At 43.3% G+C, this 22,829-nt stretch overlaps 1 protein-coding gene across 1 annotated transcript in view; it reads left to right on the top strand.

Moving 5' to 3' along the window:
- zfpm1 (zinc finger protein, FOG family member 1) overlaps nucleotides 1-22,829 on the top strand; it is a 107,672-nt gene that overhangs the window by 72,618 nt on the left and 12,225 nt on the right. The window contains exon 4 of the mRNA XM_085414947.1: nucleotides 7,032-7,165. Coding sequence (XP_085271073.1) covers nucleotides 7,032-7,165 — 134 coding nt within the window. The remainder of the gene's footprint in view (nucleotides 1-7,031; nucleotides 7,166-22,829) is intronic.

Below are 22,829 nucleotides of genomic sequence, written 5' to 3'. Positions count from 1 at the left end.
GGACTGATTGTTTTATTGTGTTGGCTCGTCAAAGAGGTCTGGACGCCCCAGTGGTTGCTGAAGCGTCCGTATTGATAAGCTTTTGTGTGGGTAGCTGGTGACAGGGGCTGTATTGGTGTGTGCATGCTGGATGTGTGTACCTGTGTGTATCCTGTGTGTATGTGTGTGTGTGTGGAAGAAAAAGCGAGCGTGTGTGTGTGTGTCAGCTAAATGAGTGGGGCAGCATGGATACTGAGAAGCTGGTTGATATTGATAACGAGCCCTTCCAGGCCTGTGTTTTTTTGGAATGGGTCATCCAACAAAATAAGTGTGTGTGTGTGTGTGTGTGTGTGTGTGTGTGTGTGTGGACTACAATGTGGGGTAGTATCATGTGGAGCAGAAAGTGTAATAGCAGCGAGTACCGCCATATTGATAAGGAGCGGTGGGTTATTATGCAGGTCTGTGGTGGGCAGGAAGTGTAATTAACAGGGATTAGGATTGTAGGAGGCCTCATGTTACCCCAGTGAAGACAGCTAACCTGTTGGGATTAGTGAGAAGCACTCATTAGTGGAGTGAACCGATAGGACTTTCTCTCAAATGAAAAGGCAGTGTTTTTTTTAAACAGAATCATCACTGATGCTAACTATAGTTAACAAGTTACATTCACTTGGTTTCCATTAATGTTGTATATTGGTAAAAACACAGAATCGAGGCTTTTACCTGTGAAAGATACCCAGTGGGAAGATTTCCTAGAAGGAAATCTTTTACATCAATTTTAAAAAGCTGTAATTACCACTGGCTGGCAAGATTTAATGTGCTACTACAACTAGCATGTGCCAGTAATGGACCAACAAGCCTTTTGCACCTTTTGCTGCCATTAAACAGCAAAATGCTGTGAGTTTAGATGATAATGTAACAAACATGAGAACTATGCAAAGTCAAAGATTTACGCCAGCCACAATCAATACACCCTCACTCTTATTTAAAAAAGCCAAACACAGATTTCTTTCCACTATTTCATATAGAACTGAGGTTTATTTTTGGCAGTAGCATGGGCTCATGCATGTCCATGCACATAAAAGCATGTCCATGCATGTCCATGCATGTCCATGCACATAAAAGCATGTCCATGCACATATAAGGGTACACACCCACATTTTCCAAGAATTGAATAAATAACACTTTTTACTGACTGACCAGCGAGCTATCCTTCCTGTGAACAAACTCCCAGTCCGTTATATTAACCTCCATTTGGCGATAAGCTCTGCAGGTTTGGTGAGCTTGGCATTTTGAGTTCTGCCTCCCTTTTTCCTACTTGGCCATACTGCACTTTTTGTGAGAGGAGTAAGTTCTTTTTTTTCCTTTTTATCTTATGTAAGCCTCACCTTTGTCCACCATTTCTGATCATGCCATTATGTCATTGATCTTAATGTTTGATAGCAAACAGAACAACAGTTGGCTAGCTTGCTGTTGGCTCAGTAGACCCCAGCTCTCACTCCTTTAGATCTTTAAAACAATGCTCCTTTTCTTTTGTTGGGTGGAGTTTCCACAGTTTCTCCATTTTCTCCACCATCCACTCTTTCAGTTACCCGGGGGTACCTACTGACAGCTGCTGCAGAAAACTAAAGTCTCACCCTCTTCCTCTTTTGGTTGTGTAACTGAGCTTTCATTTTCTTTGAAGAGCATGCACCCGGTGGCAGGCAGAATCACATAATTTAACAATGAACATGGCAGCGGGGTCCCCTAATCGTGTAATCAACGTGACTTCACAGTAAGCCAAAGCGTTAAAAAAAGTGTCATATTTAATGGGACTTTTTGCCCTTTTTTGTCTGCTACTTGTGAGGCAGTGTATTTGATTTATCTCTGCACATCAATCATGCAGATCCTATAAACCATTTAGACAGTTAGTTTAACCTCGACCCCGTCACAACATCAAAAGCTAACATGAAAGGAAATGTTGGAACATGTTGAGGCTGAATACCTGACAACGTGATGCTTGTGTTGGCCTTGTTTATAAGTTAATATCTGCATTGGCTTACTAAGGTCAAATGCTCATGACGTTTCACAATTAGGGTCAGCAGAGCTGGTCAGCCTGATAAGCGTTCCATGTGGTTGGGATTGGCCAATGGCTCAAAGAGTGGCTGGACATTGATGGAGTGGTGAGATAAGGAAGAGGTCAAAGTGACCAAACTGAGGCCCCACTGGGTGATAGGAGATTACTGGACTTCAGACTCTGCTGCCAGGAGGACAGACTGAGGACTCATTTTTGGCTCAGCATCAGATTTCAAAACGGGAAATCTCATGTCCAAAGAGAATCTGACACCTGTCTTGTGTCTCAAGTCCAGACCAGCTATACTTTGTAGCTTCAGACTCTATGTGCGTGACCCCAGTAAAGACTCGAGACACCCAGCGTGCTTGTGACAGTGTTTTTATTTAAATGTGCTTTTCTCAGTCACTAAGTCCATCGTCCTGACAGCTTTCCAGCTGTCTCCACCTGTCCTCCCTTCCTCCAGGTCTCAGCATCACTGAAATAGAAGAGTGTAATTACTGAATTGCTCCCAGCTGCAATGCCAGCCTCCCCCTCAAGCCCACTGCACCACCCCTCCTCTGCAGTGGACCTGCAGACCACACCTCTGCCACATACCTCCACCACCCACCTGAGGCTGGAGAGCCATGCGGCCAAGCCCAAGAGGTAATAGCGAAGAGAGTCAACCGCCGAATTGATGGCCAGACACTCCTTCTCCACCGTGCTGTATCTGGTCTCTCTGACAGCTTCCGGCTGATTTACACAACAGGGCGGTCAGCCCCCTTAACTGCTGGGACAAAACCGCCCCAAGCCCTTTGTTCAAGGCATCCGTCTGCAGGATAAAACGGAGGGAAAAGTTAGGTGTGGTGCAGCAGCTCCCCACAGAGATCCTACTTCACGTCACCTGGCACTGTTCTGTCCACTGGACCCGATCTGGGGCACCCTTTCAGCTGAGATCACTCAAGGCGCTGGTCAGCTCTGCAAAACCAGGCACAAACCAGCGGTAGTAATCAGCCACACCCACCACTTCCCTTTTTGTATTGGGGTGTGGGAAAGAAATGATGGCTGTTGTTTTCCCAACCTGTGGGTGCACCTGCCTACCTCCCAAGTGGTACCCCAAATATTGTACCTTCCTCTGTCCAACTGCACACTTCTTTGGGTTGGTCGTGAGCCCAGCCTACCTCAGGGACTCCAGGACCACGGCCACCTGCTGCATATGCTCCGCCCAAGTGTTAGTGTCGATGATAATATCATCCAAGTGGGCAGCAGCATTTGCAGGTTGTGGACGCAACAACTGAGGTGCTGGAAAGTGGCCTGGGGCACCTCCCACACTGCAAACAACAGAGGGTCTAACCAGCGATCCCAGTTGAGTTCATCCTCATGAATGAACTTCTGAACTTCCACCAGCCCGTCAGTCTGAGGATGGTAGACGATGGTCCAAACAGAGTTAATGCCCAGTAATTTGTACAGCTCTTTTTAGTGTGTGAGACATAAACTATGTGGCCTGGTCAGTCAGTATTTCTTTTGGGATGTCAACTTAGGAGATGACCAGAAATACTGCCTACGCCACACTCTTTGCAGAAATGATATGCAGCGGCATTGCTTCGGGATATTGTGTTACATTATCCACCAGAACTAATACAATCCAAGTGTACTCAATCCAAGTGGCCCAATGAGGTCCATGCCAATGCGCTCAAACGTGACCTTCATTAATGGTAACAGGTGCAAAAGATTTTTTGGAATCAGCGACTGGTTAACCAGCTGACACTCCATAAAATCGGGCCATGAATCGATCCAGAGGTTTTCGTATCCCACAAGCCCTACCATGGGGCTGTAATGAGCCGCCTGGAAAATAATTTCCTGGCGACTTTCAGGCATCAACAACTGGGTCGTCCCTCTTCCTAGGGTGTCATCCCGCTCTAGTGGGGTCTCCTGTGGAGTGAACCACTGGAGCCAGAAGGGGCTTACAAGAAGTCCCTGCCGTCTCCTTGTCCCCAGAGACAGCAACAAACAACCCTGCGTCATCGCGTGCAGCGCAGGCACCACACGCCGCTAAAGGTCGTGAGCACATCCCTACGCACTGCTCTAAAGGTTATTAAACCTCGGCCAATCTGTCCCCAGAATTAAGGGACAGATTGTTAGGCGTCGGCTAACTGCAGCCGTTAGTTGTTTAACCATTTTGTCCTTAAATTTGATCTGCAGCGGCACTGTGGGATATTTGTGAAAGTCCCCTCCTGACGTTGACCCACTCTGCCTCCAACAATGCCCCGAACCAGGGTTTGGTGTAGGGGTGGGTTTTTATAATCGATTCATCGATTAAAATCGATTCTGGCTTGGATAATGTAAAATCGATTCATTAAAATCCTGAATCGATTTGTTTAATATAAATTTATTTTGCCCGAAATGCCAGAATCTCTGGTGACATCTCACAAAATTTCAAGAACCACCAAACAGTTAAGACAGTAAATGAGAGCAGGTACACGAATTCTGCACATAGACTTAAACACACAGCGCGACCCGCGGATCAGAATCAGTGAGATGTCGCCTTTCTCACGGTCGGGGCTGAAAGCCGACAGCTCGCTGATTCTGATCTGTCGGCGGGTCCGCGCTTTGTATTCACGCCCTTTATGAGCAGATTCTAAAGCTGTTAGTTTGATGTCTCTCCAAACAATATTGACCGAACCAGCAGCAGAAGAAGATCCAAACGCTTCACATAAACATCGTCATGAATTCACTCTGACTTTTACTGTTTTGCTTCCACTGCCATGCACAGCTCTCTCTCTCTCTCTCTCTCTCTGTACTTCAAGAACAGTTTCCCTTTCTGCATTATTCGCTTGCTTGTTACACAAGTCTACTGTTGTTTACAGCGCTGTCAGCCGCTGTTTTTTTCCCTTTTACATTCTTCCGAAAAGAAAACCTAATTTCTGCTGTTCAATACTGAACAAATTTAAACTTTTTAAAATTATTCAAAATGCAAAACGCTTAACCGTGTCTCTAATAAAACCGCTGTAACTTCAGGGGTAATGTTCATATGTTGATTAATGGTTTTCTTTCGTTTTTGATGTACTGCAGAATATTTTTATAAAATCTAGGCCAGGAAAATCACCTTCATGTTTTTCTGTGTTTTATCTTCAGCTACTTTGACACAAAGGCATCTGCTGTGATGCTTACACCTTTGATAAAGTCTTGCGAGTGTCAGCTTCCTTTTTATTGATACAAAAATATGTAAATGTACTGATCTGAATTATAATATTTCTGACTGTCAAAATTTCCCAGATTTAAATCGAATCGAATCGAATTAAATCGAATTAAATCGAATCGTGGATCGAATCGATTCGGGACCTTGTGAATCGGAATTGAATCGATTCTAGAAATCAGTGACGATACCCAGCTCTAGTTTGGTGCATGTAGCCCAAATTTTAAGCACTATTTAACTCGCAGTGAATCAGTTAGAACTAGAGTTAAGCTGCAGTTTAGTCACATGTTGAATATGCGTTTTTTTTTCCAGAATGTTGTCTGGATGCCAAAATATGAACAAATTCTATATAAAGGGGTAGGTGTGACCCTGAATCTGAACCTAAGCAGGTCACTGGTAACCTGGTGGATGTTAAGAGATTAAAAAAAGAACCCGAGTCACACAATAAAAAATTCAGCCCAACCTGACCCAAGCACAGCAGGTCGGGCCAGCTCCTGTTGCGTCTGGCATCAGGCATCAGTATCACACTCTTCTGTTCACAGGGGCAGAAGAACGAGAAAGCACGGCTGGTTGTGGTGTGTTTTCTGAGTGCACAACCTGAGGTTGATAAAACTGATACCATCAGTTACTATTGAATGTTCTCAGTATAGCACCTGTGTGTTATTCGTCATACTGGGCTGAGTCTAATTGCAACTCTGAGCTCTGAGTTAAGAGAAAAACACCACTTCCTGTGCGCCTTTGCCACAAAACTCTCTTTGACAGCAAAAACAATATCTCCAACCGCTCCTTGGCTTGTAAGGACTCATTTCATTGAATTAACGTCTACTTTTTTTTCTTTCTCCAAACCGCACTTCTTCCTGCTTTTTTTCCTCCCCCTCCATAACCCCAAACCCACCAACATCACCTCCTTCACCCACTCACCCACCCCCAACCGGCTGTGGGAAAGCCATTTTATCAGCGTCTGTCCGTTGTTCTCTGGTGGGGATAGATACAGAGAAGATAGATGAGTGTTTTGACATGGAGAGTGTTAGACAAACACTCTTATCAGGCCCGCCACTTTAGACCGACCCCCCCCCCCCCCCCCCCCGAAACAGCTCTTGGTTGAGCTGAGGGGGAGCTGGAGAGGAGGGCAGGCAGATTTTGTATGTATTTTGATCAGAGAAGTAGGTGGACGGTTATAACAAGAGAACTCCTCAATAAGCAGACCGCAGGGCTGCTTGTGTAACTGCTGCTGTTAATCCCATCTAGTCAGAGTTCCCGTTACAGCACTCACTTGCAGTCTCGTTCATTTATCCTCAGATGTTCAGAGACTCCTCTAAACGAGAGACTCTCACAGTCCGAGCTGTCTCTAAGTTTTTAAATAGATGGTTCAGTCCTCCGTGCCTGCCGGCTATCTGCCTCTATCTGGGCTGCAGCGGGCTCAGACCACAGCTGTCACTGCCATCCTTCTGCACTTATCTTTTCACTTTGAGGAAGTGCACAAAAAGTTTCCCCTGTTTGAACCGGCCAGGACAGAAAGCACTGTGCTTGTATCAAACTCCCCCTGCTGTTGAGCTGCTGACAGTATTTTCTGTTTGGGCTGAGCTCCTCTGAGGGTTCAGGTCAAGTTCAAGCCACATGCTGATTGAGTTTTTTGTCTTTTGAGCCACCGATACGGCCTGCACTGTGGCACTGACCCTCAAAGCTTTTCTGATGAATGGTGAGTTCAAGGTTTTTACATCATGCTCCCGATGAAGAGACCTCTTCATGATCTCTTCGGCACATGAATATTTAAACCACTCTGGGCTTATTTAATGTTATTTCCTCCTCTGTTTCCCACCTGCTTCCCAGATGACCTGGAGCTAAGTGATGAAGGTGGCGACAGCAGTGTGCTGACAGTAAGAGACCTCTCTCCAGATACAGTATGGGGCCCCTACCCAGGAATCGTCCAATCACAGAGCAGCACCGATGAGCAGGAGACCGAGGTAAGAGCTCGTCCAGTGTGGTTACCACGGCTTAAAGTTCTCTGGCACTGTGCTGAATTTCCAGCATGGAGCTGTTTAAGATTTAAATATAGAATTATGTCTATGGTAACGATTCCTGTGTATTTTACTGTGTTTGCACTGCTTAGCAAAGTGTTGGCTTAACCGCCGTCTCTGCAACATGAAAGCACGAGTAAACTTTGTGTAGCATGGACGGCTCAGAGACCAACAGAGGATTGATCATTTAAAAGTTTAAACGCTAGACGTGATATTCTTTATGACTTTGTTATGTTTGGATTTGGATACAATAAATCTACCAGACTATGTTTTCCTGCTAAAATAATGAATATTGAATTTTTGTGGCTCTAAAGCAACTTTCAAGTTGATGTGAGAACTCACATTAAGCAGGTTGAATTTCTCAGATGGTTGCTACCACAGCCTACCATCTAGTTTATTACATGGAGCTTTTTTTTTAGCATCGTTGGACACTGAAGTAGGAGATCATCAGGCAGGTTACGCAGGAACAGGTCCAGTATTGGAGTATTTTATCCAGTAGTGTGAAGACCTCATACGCTGTCAGCTACTAGGATTTTTGTCCAGTGAGATAAATGAAAAAAGTCCTCGTCCAGTCCTGAGCTTCTCAGGGTTCCTGAAGGCTCTTTATTGTGGCTACAGTAACACTACGATTAATGTGGGCTGTCCTCATATAGTTAACCTTAGTGAAAGCGGTCTTAGTCAACTAGTTTGTGATTGTGTTGCTGGTCCCGGGACATCTGTGGTGGCAGCAAGCAGCCTAGCCTTATTCTCTTTCAGTGCCACTTTTGCTGATGTCATGCAGCAGAGTTGATGTTTTATAGGCTCATTATTCCAGTTGTCTGTTTTCTGCAGTGTACCAATGTTAATAATGGAGCCAAGCCTGCAAGCTACAACAGTAAGGCTTCCCTTTCCTCATGTCGTGTTCACAGCTTCCCACTTTGGCGGCTTATTTAAACTGCAACCACCACCAGCTTGGGAATCAAACTGTATTCAGCTGCTGTAATAAATCTTTCTTTTTAAAAGTTGAGCTGTCCAAATAAATAAACATTATTTCTCAGCCAAAGCTCAAATCTAATTTTCTTTTAAATTAATAGAAATAATTTGCCTTTTGGTTGCAATATGTTGTTATAGAACTCTGAAACCATCTAAGCCTAAGTGATTATTGGATTTAAAGTTTAAAGTTAGAGTTTCAGCATGCTGATCTATACCACCTCTGCACTGTAACACAGAGCTGAGGGCAAACCAGGGTGAAGTGAAACACTACAGAGAAACCTGACTGAAGGGACTTCCACTGGTCAGGTCAGAGGTCAGATGGTTGCAGACAATGAGTACAAATCTTATCATGTGTGAGACAGTGGTTGGAAATGAAAACAGCCATGTGTGCAATGTATTTATGTGTGTGTGTGTTCCTTGGGAACAGTGTGTGGGACCGGATGGAGCCCTATCAGAGGATGGGTTTGTGCATCATGCGCAAGTCCATCTTAATCATATGATACTGATGCTGGGAGAGGCTTCCTGGCATGGAACGCACTCTTATACGAACACTAAGCCTCACACACACACAGGGTTGTACGCACACAGCCATTCCCTGCCCAAAATTCTTGTACTGATTGATTGATTTTTGTGGCTTGATCTTCAGTTTTTTCTCAGCTTTTAAAAGCGTCAGGTTAGCCCATTTTGTGCGCATCTGCATCCAAACCAGTTTCTCATCAGTCCACAAAAAGACTCCCGTTCAAATTTAGATGGAGTTTATACCACACATCCTGGCCTTTCTCCATCAGAGTCCTATCCTCTTCCATCCTCTCCCCTCTTCTCCTCCCTGCCCTCCCCAGACGTCCGCCTGTCTTTTATCTCCACATGGCGCCATCCTCCTGGACAACAAACCCCAGTGATTGATTCCCGCTTGATAGGCTCTCATTTCTAAGATTTCGTTTATTATCAGTGTGGTTCTGAGTGTACAGATAGATGTTTGTGTGTGTGTGTGCGCGCGCGCGCTCTAACACTCTCACATACACACACATACACGCTCACCCATCACCTTTTGTTCCTCCCCTCCCCTTCCGCTGCCCATACTGTCCTATTCCTCCTCTAAACTGTATAGTCTTTTTCTGTTCTTCTGAGGTCTTGGCATTCATATGGAAAGCATCTCGTCCTGACTCTTAAAAACTCATTTTCTCCCTCTTCTTCCTCATTTTCTGTCCCCACTCCTCCCCTCTCCCCCCTTCCTATCTGCGGACTAAAGGAGTGAGGAGACGGACCTTCGGTATCTGCTGGAGATAGTGGCCGTAATCTCACATTCCTCCTGTGTTTCTCCCCCTGTCACTCCATTCCCCCCTCCACCCCCGCCCTCTATCCAACCCTCAATCCTTCCCCGCCTCCCTCCCTCCTGGGTCAGCAGGGGTCAGGGCTATCCTCCTTAGTCTGTTGGGGAGGAGAAATCTGCTCATCTTCTTCTGCTCTGCCAAAGTGTGAGCCTAAAACACTTTCAATGCTAATGATAAACTCATTTCACATAGCTTTTATTTGAATTTATGAATTAAAAAAATGCACAGTTTTCATGGCTTTTATCATTTAAATGTATCTTTTCACCCCGATCTGCTGGCCAACATCAGGGTTTTAGATGTGAGTTTGGGTCTGAAAGTGCATACTAACTAATAATGAATCTGGGTTAGCCTACAGCCTCTTAGTTGTTAGGATGTCTCTGTCAAATCTATGTAAAACAGTTGGAATCTCTAGCAGGATATATATATCAGTGTTTTGAGATATTTTGAGTATTTTGAGAGCAAAATGTCAGTTTTGAAAGACAAATATTGTTCCTTAAATAGTGCGTTCCCTCATAAAGGTTATGTGGGTTGCACTGTATACCACTCACATAACTTCAGTGTTTGATGTTAAAGCTTCCTTCCAAGATAAACTAGTTCCCTGTGTCATGTGCACTAATCCACCTCCAAATCATCTCAAATGTCAGCTTTTGAAGTATTTCCTCATTAGCTTCAACTAATCGTCACGTTATCATCGCTGTTGCTATAGATGAAGTATTTTTGTTACAAAACAAACAAGGACGCTTCATCAATAACGGAGATCACATTGGATGTGTCACAGGTTTATTGGATATTGTTTGAACTTCTAACTAACCCCCCCCCCCCCCCAAAAAAAAGTGATTAACAGAAAATGTGAAAACTGTTTAATATTGTGTTGTCTTATTCTTACAGTAGGCCTTTGACTTTCGGTGTAATTTATTCCCAGATAATAGAAAGGGACCAAAGTTTTCCACAATTCCTCCATTCTCTAATGCGTCCTGGTGGTTTCTGTATAAGAATAAAATAATATTTTTATGATAAAATACCAAACAAAAGTAAAACTTTCACTTTTCATTCTTCCGGATTAAATAAACGGGTCAAAATGACGTGTGTGAGTTCCCCTCTTCAGGGCAATTTACAAATGTCGTGCTGTTTCCTAAACTCAGGGGCAGTCAGTTTGTTTCAGTATCAAATACAAAAATAAATAACTAAAACATAGGACATGCTTTTCTTTTTTTCAGCGCAGTTCATGGAAGTTGTGTGTCGCAAACATTAGTAAGTCAGTTTGTAAGACTAAATATACTTTTCCTCATATTTTGTGTGTGAGACAGAAACTCATATTGCAACTGAGTCTGCTCACCACGCTCTCGTTGTAAATACTGACATTTTCAAACCCAGTTTGCTCTGGTGCCACACCTTATTGAATCAGACCTGAGGAAGGTACTCTTTCTTCTTCTTTTGGCTGATCTGCCTTTCGTTTGGCTCAGATATCGAGGCGTTTCCTGACACAACCCTCCCCACTGCACTGTACTGGCATTTGGACATGCTTTCACTTCATTTCTTGGTAAGATTGGCACGGCCCATTCTCAGCCCCACCCCTTGCAGTATTGGCCTTCTTCACTCTTTCTCAATTAACCTCCCTCAACTAACTTGGGCCCATAAGATTTCAATACCAGGTCTACCCAGTGACTCAACAACACTGTGTTTGGATGTGCAGAAACACGTACAGAAACATCAGAGATATTTTTCTTTGTCGAACTGCGCCTTTGATGGTTCCTTAGCTGTGTGTTGTTTTATGCATGGGTGTGAGTTCTGAGAAATCAGGGTGGGGCAGAGAGAGCGAGGGAGAGAGGCAGATGAGATCCAGTTCTCGTTCTCCCTCCAACAGATCTCCTTCATTAGATTAGCAGCGTGTTAACTGGCCTGTGTCATATGGAAATTCTGCCATTTGCATCTCTTGAGAAAGAGGCGTAAAACCATTTATCTATTTAAATATATTCTGGCTGATATGGCTGTTGGACTTTAGAACAGGGTATAATAATGTTTACTGATCAACTGATCAGCTGGCTGCTGATTCCTCACAGTTTTTGGTTGAGTGAACAACCAGGTCCTCCTCAGCGAGCCTCCCATGGCAACCCAGGAGCGAGCACGCCACTGCTGCTTTTCTGATTGGATCGCACATAACAGATCTGATATTATATCTCCGCTTCTTCTGATTGGATCCTGCTTTAATTAACTGATAGTGCGGTTGCGTGCGATTGGATAGAAGTTGTAGGACTTGTGAAATTTTAGCTCAAATGAAGGATGAAGTGATGATGCTAAAGAGGGAGCAGAGTTTGCTGCATCTGTTGCGTCTTCCAAAAGGACAGATGTCCTAGAAGAAGTCTGCACCACAGGAGAAACTCCGCTTACATCGTTCCTATTGTTCCCCCCCCCTTCAACAGCACCCAACAGCTCACCCCACCCCAATCTTGTCTTTCGTGGAAAGGCAGCCCCAAGGCACGATCCTAGAAGGAGTAGAGTAGGGGAGTTCAAAGCGTTATCACGCGCCAAACGTCTTTTCATCATGTTTTAGAAACAAGCGTTCGCACTAATCCCCCAATAATCTCTCCAGGAGAACTGGGGCGATAAGGCGCGCCACCCACGGCTTTTCAAACACTTTTTGGGTAGTCTCTTCTCACTCTCTATCTCTCTTCCCCTCTACCTCATCTACTCTCCACTTCCTCTTTCCCTCACTCCCCGAGAAGGACGAGTGAAGGTGATCACCGTCTCCTCCTTACTGTCTCTCAAGCAGTTTTCTCCTCGTTTTTCCTTTTTCTTTTTTTTGTGTATGTGTGTTGACTCTGAATCGGTTTGTTTACATCCTGATTCTGATCTTTTGCAGTTTATCTGGACTCATCAACAGTGTTTCTCAGCCTCTGTGTTTCTTTCTCTCCTCCGCCCATCAAATTAGAATGTTAATTAAAATGGTGCTCCTTCAGAAGATGACAAATCGATGATTACGGTGAGTGTTGAGACACCTTCTGTGATGCCCCCCAGAAGAACGTGAGACATAAGTGGCGTTCCTAAAACAGAGGCAGAGTGCAACAACAATAATATTTAGCATTAAAGACACAGGAAAAAATGTTTTTTAAACGTCTCCCTTTACCTGCATTTTAAAGTATTCATATATCGAATCCCTGTGCTATCTTGCAGTAAAATGTTTAAATATTTGAGATAACTCATCCCGCACCCTGAGGCATACACAAAAATGAAGTCAAATGTGATATGAAGCCATGCTTATCTTTGTTGGCTCGTGGCTTGTAGTAGCTAGCTGAGAAATATCATGGATGGGAAGTCTGTGTTTGAATATCATTTGGCAAAACCCTTGTTTACATTGCTAAAAGTGCATGGTTACCATTTCATTTATTTCTCCTTCATCCTCCAACTCCAGCTCAAGGACACCGTTGAAGGAGGTGTGGGCGGATTCCACAATGGCAGAGCCCAAAGATCGCCAGTAGTGGTCATGGCCGAATCGCATCACCTTGGTGTTGTTTTGTTGGATTTTAAAGTATTGCACTGCACTCTCTTTGCGGTTTAATGAACCAACAACAGCAGCAGCTGGTCACACAAGCTTAAATGGCTGGATGTGTTTTCCCCGACTATTTGCTGCACTTTGTTGGCAGAATACGGTGCTAAATCCAAAACCTCTTTACGATTGCTTTGGTCGCTAACAGATAAGTCGCAGAAGTTTTAGCAACCAAAGCAATTACAAGAAGGTTTTTTTGGAGCACTATCTTTGCAAGCACTTTTACCCAGTAACAGCCAACAACCTACAGTAACAACTCACTAAGCAGTCACTAGTGACCATAGGTTGCCATGGGACCTCTGACTGGTATCTTGGCCAGCGTAATCAAAAGCTATTGCAATCATACAAAGAAAAGCTGCTGGCATGGTGACCCTTTGCTGCTGGCTTTGTCCACGTTATGTTAGCTTTCCCACAAACAACCATTTCAAATATCGAATATCACTGGCGGACCTTATCGACCCAAAAAAACTTTTAGCTAGCGGTAGCTGCTACTTTCAGGCTGTCATACCTTCTATCACAAGTTAAACTGGCTCTTGCTTAGCTTTGTATTCAGCTAATTTCATTTTGGTAAGGACTGCAAGTAGTAACTGCACGTCAAACGGAAAACACAACAAACTTAACAACACACGTATCGTTGCCTTCTCAAAGGTAGTGCTAATCCCTGCTTGAGATCAGTGTGGTTGCCTAGATATTCCCTATTCCCTAATTGATTCTGTCACGTCTGACTGAGTCCCTCTAGAAATAATCCTTCCACTCGAAAATGCATCGCAGCACAAACGGCTAAGCATGCTCTAAGTCGAGCATAGCATCAGTTCAGCCAGGCGACAAAGTTAAGCTCAGCTGTAATTCCTGCAGATCAGTTGATATTCTTCTACACATCCAATTGCCAATTCTCATGTATCATATACTATCATATTTTTATTTAAGTTGCTGCAAGCCACTCTGCAACCCACCTCCCACCTTTTAATGCTGCATCTTAATTATTGTCATCTGTTGTGAATAATGTGTGAAAGGATGAGAAGGTTTCACAACTCTAGATATAAATTCCTGCTCTTCTGACTACAGTGGTCCTGACTGAGCTGACATTATACTGTAGCTTTAAATATGTCAACAACTAGAGCTTTTAAGGGGGGGTAAAACCCTTGAGTGATAGACGTTATGGCTGAAAATGTTGACCATCATGGCATTAAGGGGAACCAGCATCCATCTGACTGAATCAACGTGCTCAGTATTGGCTACATTTACCCTCACCTGTCATATGATTTCCCCACATCGTGACAGTAGCTGTCTGATTGTCAGTCTGGCTCTGACAGAAGAGTCTATCACCCCAGGAGAGAGGAAAAAACTCCCTCAAAAAAGATAAAATGGACCGATACTGATAGAGTTGGCCCAGAGAGAAGGAACAAAGGATGGCCGAACAGAAAGGAGGGAAACAAAACATTAGGAACAAAGAGAAATATGAGAGAAGTGGAAGAGAGGTGAGAAAACCGTGGAAGACGAGGGTTAAACAAGAAGGAGGGAGGATGTGTTCATCACTCAGTGGCAGTGACTGGCTGGTATCTGCATCTCGCTGTCATCTGCACCGGCTTTTGCAGGGTGGAGGAGGATGGAAAAAGGAGGAGGAGGAGGTGGTGGTGGCGTAGGAGAGGAGAGAAGAGGAGAGGGAAAACCTCTATCCTGTCTATCTCTGAGCCTCATCTCCTGCAGTTCAGGAGCCCGCTTTCCAAGAGTGCCTCATTTTCAAATCTCTTATCTCAGCCCCCGTTTTAAGTATCGCAGTTTTATATTTTTACATGTCATTTGCATGCAGCTCATCAAACCAGACTCCCTCTATTTTTTCCTCATTCCTTCTCTTCTCTGAGGTGTGCGGCGATACATGCGGCTGTGTAGGAGCACCCCTGCTAAAGGGAATAAGCTTTCACTAGCTGCCACCTAGCCTTGGCTGTATACTGTACTGACAGCATTTATCCTGTGTGTGCAGAATACACAGCATTAAAAAGAAAAAAGTATCTTGTGTCTCTGTTGAATGTTAGGGAAATGCTTTGCTCGAGTACAGCGGAGGTAAAGTGTGTGCATGTGTGTTTGTATGCGAGAGGCGGATGAGAGTAGGTTTCTGATTTTATCTGCCTTCCTTTTCTTCTTTGTATTTTTGGAGGATTCACACAGTGACCTCTTTGTTTGGGACAGTGAGTACACCCCTCCAACTCTCTGGATTGCAAAAGAAACTATTTCCTGTGGCCGAGAGATAGAACGAGAGACGGACTGAGAAAAGAGGGAGAGATAGGACGGTGGAAGGAGGGGCAGGCAGATGGACGGACGGACGGAAGTGTAGGAATGAAAGAGGAGAGGAGAGGAAAAAGAATCGGAGATTAAGAAAGAAAGAGGTGCATAAAAGGAAGGAGGCGGTGCAGGAGAGACAGTGAAAGTGGAGAAGGGAGGAAGAGAGTGAATTGGGATGATTGAATGAATGATTCTGTGAGGGGAGTGAATGAACGGCCATGGTTGAAAAGGTCAGGAAAGGAGCAGAGCAGCTTATTAAATTCCCACAAACTGTTTGAAGCATTTAATGTAGGAGAGGATTTTGCAGCTTTTTTTGAGTATGTTGTGATCTGCTCAAAGGCCTCTAATATGCCCATTACACTTCAACAGTCCAAAACCCAAAGAAATTCATACTTTACAGTGATATCTAGGGCCTGAAAAGGAGTTATTGTGCACATGTGAGAAGCCTAGTGCCAACGATTACACAGGATCATTTCTGCTCATTCCCAGGCCCATGTCCTTTATTCTTGAGCTCTATTATAGGACTTTTGCATGATTCACACTTCAGTGGAGCTTTTTGTAACCGCTCAGTTCATTCTGTTTGTTAAACAAGCTGTTTTAGCTCCTCCCCCTTTAATGCCACCCTCTCCTTTAGCCAGGTTCTTCTGATTGGCTTTAAGGGGCAAATAAATACAACAGGAAGTGTATTTCACAGCACTGGTTTCCATAAAATAACTGCTATTACTAATTTCTATATAACATAGCTGTTTGACATACCTTCTATGTCAAAAACCAAAGTTGCACAAGGGAAAAACATAACAAATTTATTGGAACCATGTGGAATAAACTTGCAGTCCTGTCGCCTTTGGTGTGTTGCTTTGAAGGTGGTGAGTTTGGTGTGTCCAGACAGTGGTAAAACAGCAGTAATATGGACTCTGCTATCAGTTTGCAGTTGAATGAAGTCAAGCTGGTGACTACATGCACCAAAAATAAATTGGTGAAAATACAAATCTAATGCTATCAGGTAGCAGATCTGTTGCTATCTACATTCAACAGAAATTCCAATTAGCTACTTACATTATGAGCGCAGCCAGAACCCCGTAGAAGTGAAACAGTGTGTTTATATGAATCTTCCAGTCGGTCTGAGTGTTTGCGGTTAGTCTGAGTCGTCCTGTGATTGCTTGGGGAGAGGTTTCCCACCACTGAGTGATCTGTGCATTATAACGGTAGTATAACCCTGTTATATAGCACTTACCTGCACAATCTCATACGCACACACACACACACACACACACACACACACACACACACACACACACACACACACACACACACACACAAACCTTCATATACATCAAGTTACTTTTTGCACAAAGCTCAGTCTTTTGCACAACCCTCTGTCCTTGTTGCACTTTTCTATTGCACTGTTGTGTCTGTATCGTTCTGCTCTGTCTTTGTGTTGTTTAGTTTTTTTGCATTTTGTGCAGTTTTTGCACACTTGCACTTTCTGTAGTCCTGTGTTGATTGTCTGTTATATGTCATTTGTAGCACCAGGGTCTTGGAGGAACGTTCTCATATTTCACTGTGTACTGTACCACTGCACATGGTTGAAATGACAAAAAAGCCACTTGACTTGACTCTGGGCGACCAGTTGGTTGTCGCGACGACTTGCAATCGAGTCGGTGTAAGTGGAAAAAGTCCATGCAGTCACCGGGCAGTTACAAGTCTTTTGTTCTTGTCTCTTTTTTACCTTAGTGTGACTCAAGCATCACTTCCATCTCTAAACTCAGGTTTTCTTTTCCTGAGTTGAAACTATTAGAAAACTTTGTTCTGTTTGCATTAAGTACAGCAAGAAAATTGGTGCATGTTTCCTGGCCTGGAATCATGAATTTTCTCTCTTCCTCATTTACAGACTGTCATAAATACTAGAAAAGGTCCATTTTTGTTATGTTTTGTTTTCCACGCTCAATAAAACAAAGACATTTTCCCATCTTTTATCTAAAGAAGCCATTTTAGTGTGGAATAATCTGGGTAATCTGGGTTCTGTTAAGAACACGGATCTGTGTCTATCATTATTGACTTGTTTTACATTTAATAACCATCCCGCGGTCACGTTCCGTCTGTTTTACAGCAATGTAAACTATATTAGACGACGTGAAACAGTATCCAGCATTGAGACATAGATGTGCTTGATGTACCAGAGGTTATTTGCATATACAAACATACTTATTCCCCAGTGGTAGCAGTAAAACTGTGGCAGTTGACAGCTGCGCAGAGAAATCTTAATCTGCTCATCTACAGGCTGCTGGTGGAGGTGCTGAGATGAGGGCGGCTCTTAGTCTTTTTCTTCTGCTTTAATTGACATCCACATAGACCACGAGGCGATGTGACATGGGGTCAGGTGTTGGGGATAGTTCTGGGAAAGTTGCTGTTACCATGATGATGATGATGATCATCATCATCATCATCGTCGGTGGTGTTTGGGTCTGCAGAGAGAGAGAGAGAGAGAGGTTGAGCAAGGAGCCATTCTGATACTGAATGAGGGAGTGGAGGAAGAAAATGAAGAAATGAAATCAGCCCAGCATCATTTGCATTCAAGTTTTATCAGCATAGGAGGAGGGCGTTTTTGGACCTGATAAGAAGAGGGCGTCGCAGGCTGCGCTGGAGGTGGAGGGCAGGGGAGGGGGGGTGAGAGAGAGAGAGAGAGGTGTGTGAATGGATGTTATATGTGCAATGACTTTGGCAGAAAAAAAAAGTGGTTGGAGAGCTCAGTCAGTGTGTGCTTGCACTGACACACATGAATGTTACAGAAGCTGTAGTGGAGACACAGTATTGGGGGTGGGAATGGTGTGCGCGGGGGGGTGGGGGGTTAATATCAGACCAAATAATTAGATTCGCTATCGTCGCGGCGGCAGCAGTGCGGGAATCAGGCAGATTAAAGCCGGGCTCGGGGCTGGTTAATATTCATGAAGGGACCAGGGTCCGGGCGAGGGGCTTAGACTGCAGCTCAAAGACTCTCCTCCGGCTGATGGGGCTTAAGGCAGCGCTCTCAACCAAGATGGAGCTCTGCCGCGGAGGCCTGACATCCCACTGATAGATGGAGGGCTGCGTGGATAGTTTAGGTGACGGGAAAGAAAGAAGAAAGACGGCGAGGAGTTTTTGCACTCGATACACCGACATCCGTGTGGATCTCCTGATCTTCATTTGATCGTGCTGCTTTCATGAAACAATGGCTCGTCTCTGAGTTCTCTTCTTTTTTCGTTTTCCTTTACAGACACTGTTCATACCAGCACATTTGCACGTATCATTATCTGAAAACCCTCACCTTCTATTCTGGGCTCTTTCTGTAAATAGGAAACACTCATAGTACATTTCCATGTTCTATGCTACATACGGACTGTGTCTCAGTTAGCTGCAAGGTGGTGTCAATGCCAATGTTTCAGCATTCAAACTTACCCGTCTGAAGGCCCTTGCTTTGCTAACCAAGTAAAAGCAGGGAGGTGATGCGGCCATGAAACAATGGCTGTTTCTAAGATTCTTATGTTTGTGCTATTTTCATTATCCACCTTTAGATAATAGTGTTTGGCTGCTCTGAAAACTTGAGAAGGTTGACTCTTTGTTGGTCCAGACGTTCCAGAGGCGAACGTTGGCCGTTTGAGTCATTGTGATCGGCTTCAGCCCAAGAGAAGTGAAAAGGGCTTTGATAACATCCGGTGGCCTCTCCCTTCTCCTTAACTCACTCGCACATCTCTGGCATCTGCATTCTCTACTGGCCTGGTTAATTACACACACACACACACACACAAAGTGTGATCTGGCCCTCTGCCTCGCTGACTCTCATTATCTCATGTGAAACTGTGTGTGTGTGTGTGACTGTAAAGTGTGTAAAGTAGCGTGTTCTCCTTGTTGCAGTTTGACACAGCAGATTATCTGTTAGCGTTGCTGGTATTAGGTGACGTTGTGATTTACTTCCATGAGCCGAATCATCTACTTTAGCTTTGTCCAAGCAAAAACTAGCAGCATCTGCAGGACAACAATTGATCTCTATCTCCTTTAGATTCAGCTGTGGGCATACCAAGGACAAGCAGGCCGAATGACTGATAGATTTCTAAGTAATCTTGGAGTTTTAACACAGCCCGTGCAGGCGTTTGCATGCTACTGTAGCTCCCGCAGTGTTTCCTGAATTCCAATGAGACCACAGATGTGGGATGTGCTCCTAAATACAAATATTTTTCTTCACTCCTTCAGGTTTCCTGTGTTCACATCTGGAGGCTGGCCAGTTGACCTGTTTTTACACTATGACATAACTTAACAAAACCAAAAACACAGCACAACTAATCATAACTGAACCTGCTTCACATCTGCTAGCTTTGCTACTGCAAACCTGGAACTGCCCCCACATGCCCTCCTGGGATGGTATTAATGACCCACATCAAACAATCGAGCCTTGGTTAGTCTTCGGCTCTTCGGGTCTACAGTGTCCTCCATGCAGCTGGCTTACATGCTGACAGGATTACAAAGAAGTATGGTAGAGAATAGTTTTGAGAATTGCCCCTAGTGTGAGTCATCATGAGGGTGGAAAAGCTGCCACGTCTCACTGGGATGATTTATCTGGTCAGACATCAGATATGAAAATAAATGGAAATTGCATGTGACATTTCACAACATCTATGACGTTAACGTTCAATCAATAACTCCAAAAACAAATATTCTATTATCATGTTTCTTTTGTGCTAGCTTGTTGACGTCGTTGTGGTCGGAGAGGAAACTCCATCGGGGAGAGGCTGAAGTGTTATTAGTTCTGAAATAAGAAGAGAAGGGAGTGCATCACGCTCTTCAATTATTTAATATTTATTTTAGATCTTTAAAGGATGAGCATGTGTGTGTGTGTGTGTGTGTGTGTGTTATTTCCACTTGCGCGCTAGTGAGCTCTCCCCATTGCCCTATCATGGTGAATTCCAAAGCCGTGGCCGTGATGAATTAGTCTGAAGCAAATTAGCAGTACTTACAGCTCAGACGGCTCCAGCATTGGGTTACAAATTAAAACAAAAGCAGCCGTATCTCCACATCAGCGCTAGTCCCCCATGAAATACAATACGCTCTGCCTCAATCTTTAACGTGCAACAGACTGAGAGGCTTCCTTCCTTCTGTCCTTTCCCTCTCTCTTCTCACTGTCTTTCCAACATCCATCTTCTTCAGATATTCCAATGAGCTGTCTGATCATAACACACTGCCCGATGTCTTCAGCTAACAGTGGCAAGACTTCACGTTAGGTATTATTGACCAAACCAGTGTTATAGCTGCTTTATGTAAAGAGAGAGATAAGGGGAAAAAACACTGTGCAAAATGAAATTGCAAATGCGTTTATTTGAAAACTGAGATAAATTGCTGTAAAAAGTTGTGAAAAGAGCAACAAAAGAACGGAAAAATGTTGCAGTGCTTAAAAAATTAGCTGCAGCACCTCATAACTAATAAGGTTAATGAGAAACACGATTAGGTATAAAACCAACGTCCCTGAGAGGCAGGGAGCGATTCACCACTCTTTCAGGTTTCACCAGGGGCCAGTTTCACCAATACAGACCTCGACTGTGGCTGAGGCAAACCAAATGATTACAAGTTTGGCACATGTCTAAATTTAGTCATTGACTATGTTAAGTGGGACAAAGAATTCTGGGTAAATGGAGGCTTTTAAAGAACAAAAATGGCCAACTGGTTTACATAATACCTGCTCAGCAGTGTTTACCCCAGCAGACACAAAAATAGAGATAAGCAAAGAGTGTTGAACGCTTCTGTGGCGTAACGTCTCAATACATACAGCAGAGCTGAAATCTTTTGGCTTCTTTGTGTATACGAGCTTCTGAGAATAGATTCACTCACACGGACAAACAAAGCCAGCTGCCTGTGTGCACGAGCCATTGATTTTTCCCAAGCTTAGTTAACAGCAGTCTAACCTTGTGTAATTTTAACCCAAGTCTTTTATTTTTGCAGTGCAGTCAAACTGATATTAGAGCGTAGTTAAGCCTGGTCTAAAATGTCCTCTGAACAATGAACAAGCAGCAGCTGTTGGAGGAGCTCACGCTAAGCTGCACTGAGGTTGATGATAAGAGGAGAGCAGCTCTGAAATATTTTTGGGAAGGCCTTCACATGAATGCGTAACATCTGAAAGTAATTCCTAAAACAAGCCTGTAATTCTAAAGAAGCAGCGCTCTCTTTTTCCTTTTGTAGTTAAAAGTTTAAATTCTGAATTTTCTGCTTTTAGAGTTTAGTTAAAACAGTTGAAACCTCACGTAAGTGGTTCCTGATTTTTACCTCATATTTGTCCTCTGCGGTTCAGTTGTGGTGAGACATATATAACATCTTTAACACACAAAGTTAAGGTGAAAAAGCCACTGCACGGTGTCTTCTCACCAGAGCATCAGTGTTTATGCGATACAATACAACTTTATTTATATAGCACATTTAAAAACCAACGGTGCTTCACAATAAAACAGCAGCTTAAAACATGAATAATATAAGACCATTAACAAAGTACTGAATATGCTAACAGGTCAGTGTCACAAATTACACAAGAATAAAAGTGAACATCAAATCAAACTTGTTAAAAACACACAGGTTTTAAAGTGATGGTTTGATCTGCACACGCAGGCTTTCTCAAGAATCTCAGTTTGTTTTCTGCTATTTGCATTTCTCCATGAGAAATGTTTCCTCTGAATGTGTCATTATCTTCTTCACTAATCAGTAACAAAGCCGTTTGCTATTCCTACTCATATGTTTCTCCATTAATTTTATTATTATTAATGACATTTTAGTTCACTGGATTAAAAACAAGATTTCAGTATAAAAATAAAATGAGATGATTATAAAACAAACATAAAATATAAAACTACAGTACAGGTTATTCATTTTTTTAACACAGTAATACAAACTGCTGTGGTGATAAATACTACACCTGTCCACAGTTACAAAAATAAACTTAAACAAGCAGAATAATGAGACTAAACTGAATTACATACATAATATAATAAATAGATTTGTGAACTGGTTGAGTAATAATCATACTTTATGTAACCAGCAACAAATAACTTCAATCAAAGATGCACACATTTTAAATGCTGTATAATTAGGAAATCGCTACTTTTTCAATTGCATTACTTGATCAATGTTTAATTAGTTCTTTAATATCTGCAAGATAACTTTGTATTAACTCCTAAAACCTGCATGGTGAACATCACAGCGCTGCTTTTGTAAGGAGGATTTTATTTGTATTCAAAGTGTTTGGAATTTTTTACAGAAAACTAAAAAATAAATCAATAAAATAAGTAATTACAGCAGTTATGAAACCTGAACATTAACATCGAGCCGCAATGAAAAAGTATTTTCAGGTATTTATTCACTGGTTGCAGGATTAAAAATCCCAATAATCCTGTGATGTCACAGACCTGCTGCAGACGAGGAGAAACAACTTTTTTCCTCTCACTGGTCCAAACTGGTGATTTGACGTGTT

This window comes from Rhamphochromis longiceps, linkage group LG7 (genome assembly GCF_057381845.1).
Source record: "Rhamphochromis longiceps isolate RC_006_pf linkage group LG7, R_longiceps_female_GT1.1, whole genome shotgun sequence".
NCBI lineage: Eukaryota > Metazoa > Chordata > Actinopteri > Cichliformes > Cichlidae > Rhamphochromis > Rhamphochromis longiceps.
Note: the sequence above shows the minus strand (reverse complement) of the source record. Positions and strands in the feature narration are given on the sequence as shown.